Consider the following 15,929-nt stretch of genomic DNA (forward strand, 5'->3'; position numbering starts at 1 on the left):
ACTCCATGCCTATTTCAGAGTTCATATTATTATAAACATTAATATTGTATTGAGTGCTATGATTGGTTTCCTACCCTGTTTTTCCTCTAGAAAAGGAATGGATCTTTTAAGCTATTTATCTGTTATTAAATTGAATATGGTTAGATTTGTAAACCAGACAGTAATGATTTTGATTTACAACTAACAGCTTGTTTTCTTTTTTAAAAAGGGTGATTGTGACAAAACTTATGGATCAGAATTTGTCTATAGCGATCATGCCAAAGAACTTATTGTAGGGGAGATTTTTGTTAGGGTGTATAATGAAGTCCCTACTTTCCAACTAGAGGTAAGCTCTGTGCTTTTAGTTTCGTGTGATACCTTCAGTCATTTGTTATTGAAAGCTGCTAGTTTATTCACTTCTCGGTGTGGTATTCAGAAATAATAAATACCTGTCCCTTGCCTAATGCTTCATACTAACCTGGGTATGTGACGGGGTACCATTACAGGCCTCTTTATTTTGCATGTTGAAGAATTTGATTTTGTGGATTCATGAATAAGAAGTTATTCCTCGCCCAGCTATTTTTTATATTTTATGCATAATGCTTCCCAGCTGTGTCATGTGCATATGCCTTCAACTTACTAGTTTTGCCTGGAAGTGCAAGGTCATTTACACATTCACTCCATCATCCACCAGATAGAAGTACTTCTCTGGCCAATTATTAGAGGACAATAAGGAAATACCCGTGGAAAGCAAAGAGATTTTTTAGAAAATGAGGTCAAACCATGTCATTTCTTGTGGTGATCCCTAATCACTTTGAGAAGCAAGTGAGTGTCACAATGACAGCACAAGTTACGTTCTTGGAAAGTGACAAGGAGGATTTTGTGGTTGGTTGCCATGTAAGGAGGGAAGAAGGGAGACTGTTTTAAAGTTTGTGCTTGGAAAAAAAAGGAATTTACTAAACCATAATATATATTATTTATCATGATAATATATATAAATAGCTGTTAAGCAGAATTAGTTCATTTATTTGTGAAGTCTCTTTGAAAACTGTCCCTTGAATTGATACTCTAAGTATATATTTTTTAAAATATAAAAATATAACCAAACTATAGAAGTTACATATTGTACTATCAATTACTTTGATTTGTAAAGGGAAGAGATACTCTAATTCAGAATTGTTATACTAAGGTCCTAATGGGAGTATATTAGATCTCTAATGTATTAGGACAAAAGTTAAAGGACACTTTTTTTTTTTAAGTTTGTTTATTTTGAGAAAAGAGTGTGCACACTGCAAGCGGGAGAGGAGCAGAGAGGGATGGAGAGAGAATCCCAAGCAGGCTCCTTGCTATCATTGCGGAGCCTGATGCGGGGCTTGATCTCATGAATTTTAAGATCATGACCTGAGCTGAAATCAGGAGTCAGATGCTTAACTGCCTGAGCCACCCAGGTGCCCTGAAACACTTTCTAATGCAACTGGGTGTTGTCCCCACAACCCCCAATTCATAGATGTTCATGTGTATGTATAATTTAATCATTCCATAGGTTGAAGGTTTTGCCGGAGGGTGGGTGGGAGAAGGTGTTGCTCTGGAGTTTTTTAATGATTATTTCTGGGGGCACACATGTTTGTAAACATTTCTCCACTCAATTTAGGTTCCAAAAGCATTTGCCGCAAGTCTTTTGGATTATATAGGCTCCCAGGCCCAGTACCTCCACACATTCATGGCTATCACACATGCTGCAAAAGTGGAGTCAGAGCAACACGGAGACCGCTTGCCAAGAGTGGAAATGGCTTTGGAGGCTCTGAGAAATGTCATAAAATATAATCCAGGTGTGTGACTGTACCCTTGATCAGTAAGATCCTTAAAATAGAAGGGCCTTAAAAAATTCCCAATTTTATCGGAGAAACTCAAAGAAAATAGTATACTTGGTTATAACGTTTACTTGGTATAACATAACAAGAATTGAGCTCATATTTTTACCTATAAACAGTAGGATGGAAAGAGAGGTCAAGGCATCATGTTTAGAAGTATTCATATCTCTAAGAGAAAATAAGTCTTAATGAGTTGAAAAGGTAGAATAACTTTGATGGTGTAAAATTTCACATTGATGACATAAGTTGACATATAAGTGCTTAAATTAGATTTATTAATTAGGTGATCTAATTTGCCTTCTCTGCTACCTGACACATAGTTTTGAGAAACTGACTGAAGCTTTTGGTATATAAAAATTGAAATAAAAAAGTGAGAGTTTTCATTTTTAAATGACCTTAAGAGGACATTTCCAAAAATGTCTTGCCTGACTCCAGGGAGATGCATGCGTGAAAATCTGAAAGTATCAAAGTTTTCTAACTTTGATAACAGATATGGAATATAAAACCTAAAACAATACAGATTCAACGTAAGTTACTTGAAGACCCCAAATCCTTTTTATTAATTTTTATTAACTTTCAGGTACTCTTTTGCTCTTTTCAGTATATATTGTGATGATATAGTGATTTGAAAATGAATTTAAAAGCAACCTATGAATGGAATATTTTCAGACTCTTTTAATTCAAGGAGTCTTAGTGAATTTTCTTCTGAAGTCTCAAAAAATTACAGATTACACCATATGTGTTCTTACTACCATATAGTAAAAGGAAAAATACACTGAACAAAATTTTAATGTTTAATGTTTTCTGTTAACAACAAGATGGTAGTAAGTATATGGGGTTGGGGTTTGAGGTGGGTGAGAAATGAAAGAAATACTATTCAGTTTTATGTATTTTCGCAAGTAGTCCTTTGTATATGCATGCAGGTGTCTATGATGTAGTCCTCAACCAGCAGTTCCAATTCAGTCTAAAAACTAAAAGGCAAATGATGTCACATACTCCCAAAATATAATTAGGCAGAGGGGGTAGCTGTAAGATCTAGAGGTAAAGAGTAAAAATACCACCTTACACCCTTATTTTTAAACTTGTATTTGGAGTGTGTATTTGATACATTGTTTTTAGCCTGAGGGCTAGGGGTGTGGATGGAAATGAAAACAAAACAAACCTAAGAAATTCTGTCTTATTCTTTGCCTCTTAAGATTTACTTCTGTTTAGAGGAACTTCACTCACTTAATGATAGAAATGTTGAGGAAAGATGATCAGAGACTTAGAATTGCCAGTAAACAACAGTGTGTGTTGGTCTTCTGAAGGTCTGCCATTTAGAACATTGCTTAGAAATAAAAGATAAACATTTTTATTCTTATTCCCTAGGCTCTGAAAGTGAATGCATTGGGCACTTTAAGTTAATATTTTCTCTTCTCCGAGTCCATGGAGCTGGTCAAGTGCAGCAGTTGGCTTTAGAGGTAAAAGAATTTTATATTAAAGCATGTTGCCTTTCCTACCAGTACCGTATGTGGTTTAGGCCTTAATTAATCACCATCTGAATTTGGAAGTTTCCATGTGTGTTATGTTTTTATTTTTTCATTTTGCTTATTGAGCCAAGTAAATATGGTCTTAAAATTTGAATTAGCGTATTCATTTTGAAGAGCAAACTGCACAGTGTTACTCAAGGTGCTTCCCTGTGTGGTCATTGTCTGTCATGCATCAGAACTTGGGATGCATTGTATAGTGTCATGCAGTGTGGGTTAGGGATTGGGCTTTACTGGAGAAGCTTGGAAGACACAGATGACAAGAATAGGGGGTAGGGTTTCCTTGATCTCCCAGTGTCCCCAGAGACCAGGGCATATTGCTGGCTACACACTGTAGGTTTGTGTTCAGAGGACAGATTCCCCCCCCCCCCCCGCCCCTTCCCTTCAGTTGCTATCCCTTTTTGTGGATTAGTACAAAAGCAGCCTTTTCAGTGAGGGTTACAGACAGACAACTGGGGTGTTAACACTCTTTACAGGAGCTGGCTAGGAAAGCCAGTTGCCCAGAACCTATGAGCCTTGGAGGTCCAAGAGAACTTGGAAACCCCTCCTTTAGGAGATCAAAGCACTGGTCCCATGGGAAGCCTGGTGCAGCCTTTTCCTCTGGGAGAAGCAGGAAGTCCCTAGCTGTAGGGGGCTTATGGTCTAGGCAACCCAGAGTAAGCTCCCAGGATCATTTTGTAACACAACTTGTAAAGAACACTGCTGTAACAGGTTTATGAGCAGTTTCTAAATTATTTGTAAAACGTGTTCTTAGATTGCATTTTGGTTTAAAGATTTTTAATAAAATAATACAAGTTGAATTGGTCAAAAAATCTTAAGCATGTTCCTCTACTTAATTCCTCCATGTACCTTGTAACTTTTTAAATGAACATTATTAAATCTAAGATCTGTTGGTTGACCACATGGTTCAAGTGAAGCAAAATTGATCTTTACTATAAAAGTTAGACTTGAGAGTTCATCCTTTTTTTTTTTAATTTTTTTTAATGTTTATTTAGTGAGGATTGTTATCTTTCTAACCACTCCCCTCCCCAGTTTTGTGATTGGAAAACATTGCATGAACCAGTATAGCATCAAAGACTTCTTAATAACCTCAAGATTTTGAATTGGTGCTAAAATATTTCTTTTGTTCAATATTTATTTCTAAATAGGAAGCTAAAGTACATAATATATATACGAGCATTAACATTTTAAGTTATTTCTCAAAAGATCAAAGTAATAAAGACATTCTTTTAAAATCAAACTGTTAAAAAATATTTTGCGGGTTACCTGGGTGGCTCAGTCGGTTAAGGCTCCGACTTTTGATTTCAGCTCAGCTCAGGTCATTTTCTCAGTTTGTGAGTTCAAGCCCTGCATTGGGCTTTGCACTGACATTGCAGAGCCTGCTTGGGATTCATTCCCTCTCTCTCTCTCTCTCTCTCTCTCTCTCTCTGCCCCTCCCCTGCTTGTGCTCTCTCTCTCTTCTTCAAAATAAATAACCAGGAAAAGAAAATTAACTATTTTGTCCTCTAAACATTTTTTTCACTTTTGTGAAGCCTCAAATTTATTTAGGTCTGACTTCATTTGATTTAGGTCCAAAATTATTTCCCAAACTCTTAATATCCTGTTGATTTAATTTTCAGGTTGTGAATATAGTGACATCTAACCAAGATTGTGTCAACAATATTGCTGAATCAATGGTTTTGTCCAATTTATTGGCTCTTCTACATTCATTGCCATCAAGTATGTATATATATTCATGAATGGAATTTTGAAAACCACAGCATGGCCAACCTGTAGAGGGAGCAGTTACATAGATAATATAAAACTTCTGACAAAACACAGCCATGTTTACTTTGGAATCTCTTAAGTGGTATTTTTTATATTAAAGTTGTCTTCCTAACTATGTTATACATAAATAATAAAACTGTTTTGTATTTTCCATTTCGAAAGTTGGAAGCGAGAGAGGTCAAAAAGTAAAGAAAAATAACTGGGTTTTTCAGTTTTCTGAGGATGATATATATGTAAGTAATTGAGAATTGACGCATGGTTTATAAAGAAACATCATAGGTCTTGGATGACAGGAAAAAAGTGCTTAAGATGAACATTACCTTGTTTTCAGCTTAGAGTTCAGTCCTGCATTCCTGTATGAGATTAGTTTTTAAAAATATACCTATCTTATTTCTTCAACACAGCCTGCACTAATATAGGCTCCTCTTAAATTGTGCCGTTGTCTAACATTGTGTGTATTTGTGCTTGAATCAACCTTGAGACTGCTTTTCAAAGACCATTGCACTATGACTCCAACATCACCACTAACAGAACATTACTCAGTTCTTTGCCAGCCTCTTGGAACCCATGTCACTCTTGGCTCATACCTGTCTTCCTCTGTGAGAGCAAGAACCTGTCTCATTCATTTAATGGATGCCTTGGTATCTTGCACACTTTAGGTGTTTCTTTTATGTTCAGTGACTTGAATGGAGTCGAATTTCGATTGAATAATTTTGTTTTAATAAGTGACATTTGAAATAGTTCTCTAAAATGACAGCTTTTGAAAGTCATTTGTAGGTTATTTGTAGTCGGTTTTTCTTTTTTTTATTGCTTTTTGACTCTAGGGGCTATTAGATTTCACTCTCTAGAGTCAAATAGCAATGATAGACAGGTGCCCAAAGGGGCGTAAAGAGCTGGCAAGGAGGGTGGAGGCTGCAAAGGGTGAGGCTGACACTGAAGCAACAATAAAAGCTGGTCACTGGGCTGGGCTGTGTTCACATACAGGAGAACAAACATTCAGAAGGGGGTTCCTAAGAGAAGCAACAATACATCATTGAAAATGCACCCCTGTTTAAACATAGTTTCAAAGGAAAACAAGTCTTTGGAGGGGACAGAGGGAGGCTAAGTAAACATTTCATGTATTTAAAGTCCCTTAGTAAACAGTGGAAGACAGATAATTAAGTCCAAAATAGAAATGACAGCAGAGTAGGCTGAGATTTCTAGGTGTCAGCTACTTTAACTGTAAGATTAAATGAGATAAAAATATAAAATTACACTTTCAAACTATGAATTCTGTAACAGTCTTTATTCATTGTAATTTTACATTGTGTGAAGTCGCTGATTATTGTGGAGCTTTAAGTATGATACCCTCTGTAGAACACTTGGGTCAGTGCCTGGCACAGAATTGATGCCCAGTAAAGGTCAGCTAATGTGATGATAATGCATTCCTTGAAATGTCTCTTACCCTGCAGGTCGTCAGCTTGTTCTGGAAACTCTTTATGCTTTGACCTCAAGTACAAAAATAATCAAAGAAGCAATGGCAAAAGGTACTGTATGAGGGCTTTCTCATCTAGTCCTGCTCAGTGATGATGAAGCTTATTTTGAACTGTTATGTGTAGTCTGATAAACTAGAAGAATGCTTTGGAGGGCTTACAATTAAAAAAAAAAAATCAAACTGCATTAAGTTGAAATGAAGTTGAAAATGAATTCAACTAATCAGACAAGTCCTATTCTTTATAGTATAAATGCTAATCCTTTTTTTTTCCTTCATAGGAGCTTTGATTTACTTATTAGATATGTTCTGCAATTCAACACATCCACAGGTTCGAGCCCAAACAGCAGAACTTTTTGCTAAAATGACCGCAGACAAACTAATAGGTCCAAAGGTGAGCACAAAATGGGTCTTTAGAAAGAAATTGATTGTTAAATCTGTTACGTTGATACCGATTTCATGAAGTTTACCAAAGTATGACGTTGAAGATGAGGATATGATTTGATATGAAAGTTGGAGGATTGGCATACTTGGAATTGTTGCTCTGTATTACTACTTTGAGAAGAGTTACAGTTGGAGAAGTCTGAATTGGAAATGAGAAGTCTTAAGAGTGTGTTGGATTATGGTGATAAACTGTTTAACTTCCTTGAAGATAAGATAATTAAGTTAGACTTTGACACTGTCAGGATTGGTCTGTGTAGCAGTAGCTAGTGAAGGGGAGATGGTGATCTGTGTTCTTACCCACTCCACCACATCTGTGTTAGTAAGGATACACAGCCCTCGGGAAGTAAGTCCATACAGGCATGTGAGTGTAACAGCCTCTCCACTCTGCAGGGAGATCTTTTCATCCACAGTCTGGAGGTGACTAGATGATTTTTGGAATCATGGTCCAGTTTGTGGAGCAGGAACCTGTTAAAACAGTACTTCTAAATAGAATTTGTCCAGACATAGGTGTAGTCAGTCTTCTTCTATTATTAACTTAGTTTGAAAAGAAGTAGTGCTCACTGAAGCGTTGTCTGTGCCGGCCCATGAAGCAGCACCTCAGTGAAATGTGTCTTGAAATAAAGGCTCCTGAGCCCTCACTTCCGGAGTCTGATTTTGCATCAGTGAAGTAATCTGGATTTAGTGTGTGTGTGTGTGTGTGTGTGTGTGTGGTGTCTCCTCTCTAGATGTTGAGAATGTGTCACAGGGCCTGAAACAGCTTTACTTTGGGAATAAAGTTAATAGTCTGTCATCACAAGGGTTGATGAACTGAGGGGGATTACATTTGGATGTCTATTGAAAGGGCCCACAAAAGTATGAGTATTGATAGTTAATTTGTTTTGAGAGAGAAAGAGCATGCTCACGGGGGGAGGAGTGGAGGGAGAGAGAGAATCTTTTTTTAGTGTTTATTTACTTTTGAGAGAGGGCGCACAAGCAGGGGCAAGGAGGGGCAGAGAAAGAGGGAGACAGAGAATCCCAAGCAGGCTTCTTGCCATCAGCACAGAGCCCAATGTGGGGCTCAAACTCACAAACCAAACTGTGAGGTCATGACCTGAGCTGAAATCAAGAGTCGGACACTTAAATGACTGAGCCACCAAGGCACCCTCTTTTTAAATTAATTAATTAATTTTAAGATTTTATTTTTAAGTAATCTCTGTACCCAAGATGGGGCTTACCCTGAGATCAGTAGATGCATGCTCCACCTACTGAGCCAGCCAGGCGCCCCTAATACTTGAGCTTTCTTAAAGCTAGAGTTGTGTAGTACAGTGTTTTAGATAACATTTTAGGTGTTTAAAATAAATACTGAAGTTGACTTTGAGCTGTTCAGTATCTTTTGACCTTTGAAATACATGAGGGACAGGGGCTCCTGCGTGGCTTGATCCGTTGAACACCCAACTTTGGCTCAGGTCATGATCTCATAGTTCATGGGTTTGAGCCCTCACCTCTGTCTCTCTCAAAAATGAACAAACATTAAAAAAAAAAATTCAACTATATGAGGGACAAATTTTATCAAGTGAATATATTTATACTTAAACTTTTTTGTATGGGAACAATACAAGTAACAGCTCCTTAATTGAATGATTTGCAGGAAGATATTTTAGAACTGGGGTCAGTAAATTTTTTTCCCTTTTGGTTAGCAGCTTTATTGAGATAGAATTGATATACCATACAGTTCACCCATGTAAAGTGTACAATTCAATGGTTGTATTATATTTACAGATTGGGTAACCACAGTCAGTTTTCATTAACCCAGGAAGAAAACCTGTTGCCTTTAGCAGTCACTCTTCCTAGCACCTGGCAACTGCTAACTTACATTCTAGATTTGTCTATTCTGAGCATTTGCATCTCATGTAAATGAAATCTGACAATATGTGTTCTTCCGTGACTGGGTTCTATCACTTAGCATGTTTTCAAATTTATAACATTATTGCAAGTATCAGTACTTTATTGCCAAATAATATTCCATCGTATAGGTATACCACTTTGCTTTTCCATGTATCACTTGATAGACGTGAATTGTTCCTACCTTTTGGTTGTTCTGAATAAAGTGACTGTGAACATTTGTGTAGGAGTGTTCATGTGGGTATGTATTTTTATGTCTCTGAGAGTGGAATTTGTGGATCAAAGGGTAACATTTATTTAATTTTTCGATGAATTGTCAAACTGTTTTCCAAAATGGCTGCACCATTTTACATTCCCACCAGCAGTTATGAGGGTTCTCATTTCTCTACATCTTATCTAACATTTGTTTTTAGATACCTTTTTTGATTACAGCCATCCTAGTGGGTGTGAAATGGTATGTCATGATTTTGTTTTGCATTTCTCTGGTGACTAATGATGTTGAGTATCTTTTCATGTGCTTATTGGCTGTTTGTACATCTTTTTTAGAGAAATGTCTGTTGGTTCACATCTTTTGCTTATCCCTTAATTGGGTCATTTGTCTTTTTACTATTGAGTTATAATTGTTCTTTATATATTGTGGATGTAGTCCTTACCAGATATATGATATGCAAATATCCTCTCATTCCATGAATGTCATTCTGTTTTTCTTCATGGTGCCTTTTGTTGAAGTACAAAAGTTTTCAATTTTGGTAAAGTCCAGTCTCTCTCTTTTTTTTTAAGTGTATTTATTTTGAGAGAGAAGAGGGTGTGTGAGCAAGTGGGAAAAGAGCAGAGACAGAGGGAGAGAGAAGAGAATCTCAAGGAGGCTCCGCGCTGCCAGCACAGAGCCTGACACAGGGCTCAAACTCACAAACCATGAATGAGATCATGACCTGAATGGAAATCAGGACTCAGTTGCTTAACCAGCTGAGCCATCCATGTGCCCCCTGTAGCTTGTGCTTTTGATCTTATATCTAAGAAATCATTGCCTATTCCAAAGTTATAAATATTTATGGCTGTGTTTCCTCCTACTAGAGTTTTATAGTTTTAGTTCTTGGATTTATATCCTAGATCCATTTGAATTAATTTTTGTACATGGTGTGAGGTAGGGGTGGGACCAGTAAACTTTTCTATAAAGGACCACGTAAAAAATATTTTATCCTTTTTGGGTCATCCGATTTCTTTCACAAATACTCAGCTGTGCCCTTGTAACAGGAAAGCAGCCATAGATAGTAACTGTGTAAATGGCTGTGTCAGTGTTTCAGTAAACCTTTACATATAAAAACAGTGGCAGGCCAAATTTGGCTTTTGTGTGCCAACCCTAATTTGTGTGCCAAATAACTAAGTAACTTGGACATAACTTTGAAGGCTTATAGTCAAAGAATTTGCATTACGGAAATTGTTTTACTTACATGTTTAATATCAGTGAGTGGTTGCTTTCTAATTGAATTCTGTCATGATCAAGAAGAGTGAAATATGGCACAAAAACAGACACTCAGATCAATGGAACAGAATAGAGAACCCAGAAATGGACCCACAAACTTATGGCCAGTTAATCTTTGACAAAGCAGGAAAGAATATCCAATGCAATAAAGACAGTCTCTTCAGTCAATGGTGTTGGAAAAACTGCACAGTGACATGCAGAAGAATGAACCTGGACCACTTTTTTACACCATACACAAAAATAAACTCAAAATGCATGAAAGACCTAAACGTAAGACAGGAAGCCATCAAAATCCTCGAGGAGAAAGCAGGCAAAAACCTCTCTGACCTTGGCTGCAGCAGCTTCTTACTCAACACATCTCTGGAGGCAAGGGAAACCAAAGCAAAAATGAACTATTGGGACCTCATCAAAATAAAAATCTTCTGCACAGTGAAAGAAATAATCAGCAAAACTAAAAAGGCAACCAACGGAAGAAGAAGATATTTGCAAACAACATATCAGATAAAGGGTTAGTATCCAAAATCTATAAAGAACGTATCAAACTTAACACCCAAAAAACAGATAATCCAGTAAAGAAATGAGCAGAAGACATGAATAGACACTTTTCCAAAGAAGACATCCAGATGGCCAACAGACACATGAAACGATGCTCAATGTCACTCTTCATCAGGGAAATACAAACCAAAGCCACACTTACATACCACCTCACACTGGTCAGAGTGGCTAAAATGAACAAATCAGGAGACTATGTATGCTGGAGAGGATGTAGAGAAACGGGTACCCTCTTGCACTGCCGGTGGGATTGCAAACTGGTACAGCCACTCTGGAAAACAGCATGGAAGTTCTCAAAAAATTAAAAATAAAACTACTCTATGACCCAGCAATTGCACTACTAGGTATTTATCCAAGGGATACAGTTGTGCTGTTTTGAAGGAACTCATGCACTCCAGTATTTTATAGCAGCGCCATTGACAGTAGCCAAATTATTGAAAGAGCCCAGATGTCCAACGATGGATGAATAGATAAAGAAGGTGTGGTATGTATGTATAACGTGTGTGTGTGCGCGTATATATATATATATATATATATATGTGCACACACACACAATGGAGTATGACTCGGCAATCAAAAAGAATGAAATCTTGCCTTGCAACTATGTGGATGGAACTGGAGGGTATTATGCTAAGCGAAATTAGTCAGAGAAAGACAAATAGCGTATAACTTCACTCATATGAGGACTTTAAGGTACAAAACAGATGAACATAAGGGAAAGGAAGAAAAAGTCATATAAAAACGGGACAAAACATAAGAGACTCTTAAATGTAGAGAACAAACAGGGTTGCTGTAGGGATTGTGGGAGGGGGGGATGGGCTAAATGGGTAAGGGGCGTTAAGGAATCTACTCTGGAATAATTCTTACCATATGCTGACTAACTTGGTTGTAAATTATAAAAAAATAAATTATAGAAAGTAAAATAAATAAAAGACATTGAAGGACAATTAGTATCCTGCATTGCCAAGACATTTGGTTCTATAGATACTTCTTAAAATTTAGTAAGTTGAAAATCTACTTTTTATTTTTTTTTTAAAAATAAACTTATTCATTAAAAAAAAAAAAAGAAAAGTGAAATAATTCCTGGTGGATGTTCTCTAATATGTAACTGATAGTTTCCTTTAGTTCTTGGGTGCCTAGTAAGTTCAGAACTAAATTTGTAGTATAAATTTACTACACTGAATGTGTAGTATATCACTGTCAATTATAGAAAATTATTTTATTTCCTTTGTGGCTGGCTTTATATTAGTCTTCATTTAAATAAGTTTTTGACTCTCATGCCAGGGCCTGAGAATACAAGCAATGAATGAGACAGACCAGGTCAGGGAAACTTTCCAGAGGATGAGTTTGAGCACAGGCTTGAGTGATATAAAGGAGAGAAAACCAAGTGAAGACCTCAGCAGAAAACTTCCCAACCTTCCTTTTCCCTCTATTATAATGCCTCAGTGTAATTTTCAGTTTGTGTGTGTGTGTGTGTGTGTTTTGGATGTATTATTTTTACTGCTTTTTTTAACGTAATCACTACACCCAATGTGAGACTCGAACTTATGACCCTGAGATCAACAGGTGCATGCTCTACGAACTGAGCCAGCCAGGCACCCCTGTATTATTTTTAAAGCTGCATTTTAAGTCCTTTTCGGAAAAAAGGCACAGTATAATATAAAAACATAGTATATAGCAAAATAAATACACTAAAAAAGACTTGAAAGACACAAAGGCCACTTTGTGAGAAAAATGTGTTTGCAAAGGCAGGGAGCATGGGGCAGGGTTGGGGGGACAGGCCTGGAATACCAGAATAAGGGTATTCTGGGAAGAAGGAACAGTATGTACAAGGCATGATCCAGCAAGGTGTGCCCTAGACACTACATGCGTCAGCAGTATTGAATTTCTTCAGGTATCTCAAATGTGAGACCGAGATGAGTGAAACTGGATAGGTAAGTAGGAAGTCTTGTTAAAGTTACCCTTGCATAAACTAGGGTGGATCCCTTCTCCCACTCTAGAACTTTGGATAATAGTTACGGCTCAGATCAGCCACACCACAAAATACAACAGTTATCACATCCTAGAGAAATACAGAACACACCCGACACCAGTAGATCTCTTTTCTCTCTCAACTCCCCTGCTGTAGGTCCGCATTACGCTAATGAAATTTCTACCAAGCGTTTTCATGGATGCCATGAGAGACAACCCTGAAGCTGCTGTACATATTTTTGAAGGAACTCATGAAAATCCTGAGTTAATTTGGAATGATAGCTCCAGAGATAAAGTGTCTACAACAGTTAGAGAAATGATGCTAGAGTAAGTAACGCCTTCAGGTAAATCGCCAAAAAGGACAAATGTTTCCTATTTGTCCATCACCTCTCTAATATTTATTCTAACAATTGATGAATGTGCATTTTGTGACTGAAGTTTGATATTCTACCCTCTCACTTTTTTTTTTCCCCAAGGCACTTTAAAAATCAGCGAGATAACCCTGATGTAAATTGGAAGGTAAAATATACTTTTATTCAGAGGAAGGAATTCTACATTTTATTGTATTTTTAGTTTGCTGTTTGCTGTTGTTTTTTAATTCCTACTGCGTCAGTTTGATAACTGTTAGACACTTTGTCATTAAGACACTTAAGAATTCCCCTGGGAAGTCACGTTTTAAATTTAGGAATATTCACTTTTTAAGTAAGTAATCAAAGTACCTTTTTTGAAATTTATTAAGGGATTATATAAAAGTATATAATTTGATTATATTAATGACTATTTAATGGGATTTGCATTTTTTTGTGTCATGTGTGACTAAGGTGACTTGATTATGATTCTTTCTTTCTTTAAAGTTGCCTGAAGATTTTGCTGTGGTGTTTGGAGAAGCAGAGGGTGAACTTGCTGTTGGAGGAGTTTTCTTGAGAATCTTTATTGCACAGCCAGCGTGGGTTCTAAGAAAGCCTAGAGAATTCCTTATTGCACTATTAGAAAAATTAACTGAGCTCCTGGAGAAGAACAATCCTCATGTAAGCTTCAGCCATCAGCAAAACATTTCCAGTAGTTTGCTAAATATACTGATGGGGTTTCTGTTAAAACACCATCCTCATGGCCCATACATTAAGAACTGGTTACTTTTTTCAATACAGCAGCCAGGTTCAAATTCAGATATGCCCATTCATCTTATTTTTGGAGCATGTTCAAAAGTGAACATGGTTATTTCTGAACCAAAGTTGGAGATGTCTATATTGACAAATTGCTATCTCTGGCAAGTATAGAGGCTCTAAAAGAAAGTATCTGCAACTTCATCTCCAATGGTTATATTATAGTTTAAGGAAAAACACAAACATTCGGTGCTCCCCTAGAAGTGTGTCCTGCTAGTGTACTTCACTCAGCTTTCCATATGTGACCCTTGTGAAAGACATTGATAGGAGAGTGATAGGAGAGTGAACCTAGTATCTGTGTTCAAAGGCAGAGGCTACAAGGTAAGCAGGAGTGAGAAAGTACCCTTATACTATATAAGGTTTTGTTATTTAAACCTTTAGAGTAAAAATAATTGAGGTACGTGACTGTTGGCTGTATTAAACAGGCTGATTATGGAACAAGGTGATAAAGAGCCCAAGCTGTGTTATTAGATGGTCCTGGATCCCAGTACCAGCTTCACCACTGACTGGCTCTGTAACCTTGAACAGTACTTCGTGGTCTGCCTCATTTATGGAAGGATCATGACACCTGTCCCTAAGGCTGAGGTTTTAGTGAGTTTTGACATGGAGAGTACTTAGAATAATGTCTGGCACATGTCAAGTACCTAGAAATTACTAGTTACTATCATTAGCTTAGCACAACTTAAAAAAAAAGTATTATTATTTTGCCAAATATTTACGTACATAACTTTTCAGTCTCATTTTCTGTTTACTAGGATTTTTGCTACATAAATAGATTCCTAAAAAAAAAAATCTTCAAAAAGCAGAAACTTAGGGGAAAACACAGCATTTTCCTCCCCTATCACCTTGGCTTTGGGGCCCATCCCAATTTCCATGTTTGTTCCAGATGCTGTGGGTGTACACGTCTGATAAAATGGGATAAGTTACAGGTTTTTTGCAATCCACAATAGATAGGGGCACTTGTACCCCAATGTTCATAGCAGCACTCTCAACAATAGCCAAATTATGGAAAGAGCCTAAATGTCCATCAACTGATGAATGGATAAAGAAATTGTGGTATATATACACAATGGAATACTACGTGGCAATGAGAAAGAATGAAATATGGCCTTTTGTAGCAACGTGGATGGAACTGGAGAGTGTGATGCTAAGTGAAATAAGCCATACAGAGAAAGACAGATACCATATGGTTTCACTCTTATGTGGATCCTGAGAAACTTAACAGGAACCCATGGGGGAGGGGAAGGAAAAAAAAAAAAAAGAGGTTAGAGTGGGAGAGAGCCAAAGCATAAGAGACTCTTAAAAACTGAGAACAAACTGAGGGTTGATGGGGGGTGGGAGGGAGGGGAGGGTGGGTGATGGGTATTGAGGAGGGCACCTTTTGGGATGAGCACTGGGTGTTGTATGGAAACCAATTTGTCAATAAATTTCATATATATAAAAAAAAAAAAAAAAGAAAAAGAAAGTGCATTATGGCAGCCAAACCGGTTCAATAGGATTTTTTTTCAATAGAATTTTTAATAGAACTAGGATACCCATTTCATGACTTCTGCATTCTCATGAACTATTGATGTTCCCTGATACTGACATTTTTATAACACTGACTAAAACTTTCTGGTAATAACTTTTGGGAGATTCTCTCTTAAACCTGCAACAGAAATGAGATGTGACCTGGCCCAGTGAAAGACTGCTTAGATTAATTAAGAGATCACATTCTTGGGTCGCCTGGGTGGCTCAGTCAGTTAAGCATCTGACTTCAGCTCAGGTCATGATCTCACGGTTTGTGGGTTTGAGCCCTGTGTGGGGTTCTGTCCTGACAGC

General features: G+C 37.2%; 1 protein-coding gene across 1 annotated transcript in view; it reads left to right on the plus strand.

Annotated features, from left to right (window-relative positions):
* The window catches only part of DNAJC13 (DnaJ heat shock protein family (Hsp40) member C13), a 138,227-nt gene that overhangs the window by 98,808 nt on the left and 23,490 nt on the right, over positions 1 to 15,929 (plus strand). Inside the window, exons 44-52 of the mRNA XM_030330402.1 lie at positions 209 to 325; positions 1,631 to 1,808; positions 3,219 to 3,310; positions 4,996 to 5,095; positions 6,595 to 6,669; positions 6,896 to 7,008; positions 13,103 to 13,272; positions 13,422 to 13,464; positions 13,800 to 13,973. Coding sequence (XP_030186262.1) covers positions 209 to 325; positions 1,631 to 1,808; positions 3,219 to 3,310; positions 4,996 to 5,095; positions 6,595 to 6,669; positions 6,896 to 7,008; positions 13,103 to 13,272; positions 13,422 to 13,464; positions 13,800 to 13,973 — 1,062 coding nt within the window. The remainder of the gene's footprint in view (positions 1 to 208; positions 326 to 1,630; positions 1,809 to 3,218; positions 3,311 to 4,995; positions 5,096 to 6,594; positions 6,670 to 6,895; positions 7,009 to 13,102; positions 13,273 to 13,421; positions 13,465 to 13,799; positions 13,974 to 15,929) is intronic.

Source organism: Lynx canadensis, chromosome C2 (assembly GCF_007474595.2).
Source record: "Lynx canadensis isolate LIC74 chromosome C2, mLynCan4.pri.v2, whole genome shotgun sequence".
Taxonomy (NCBI): domain Eukaryota; kingdom Metazoa; phylum Chordata; class Mammalia; order Carnivora; family Felidae; genus Lynx; species Lynx canadensis.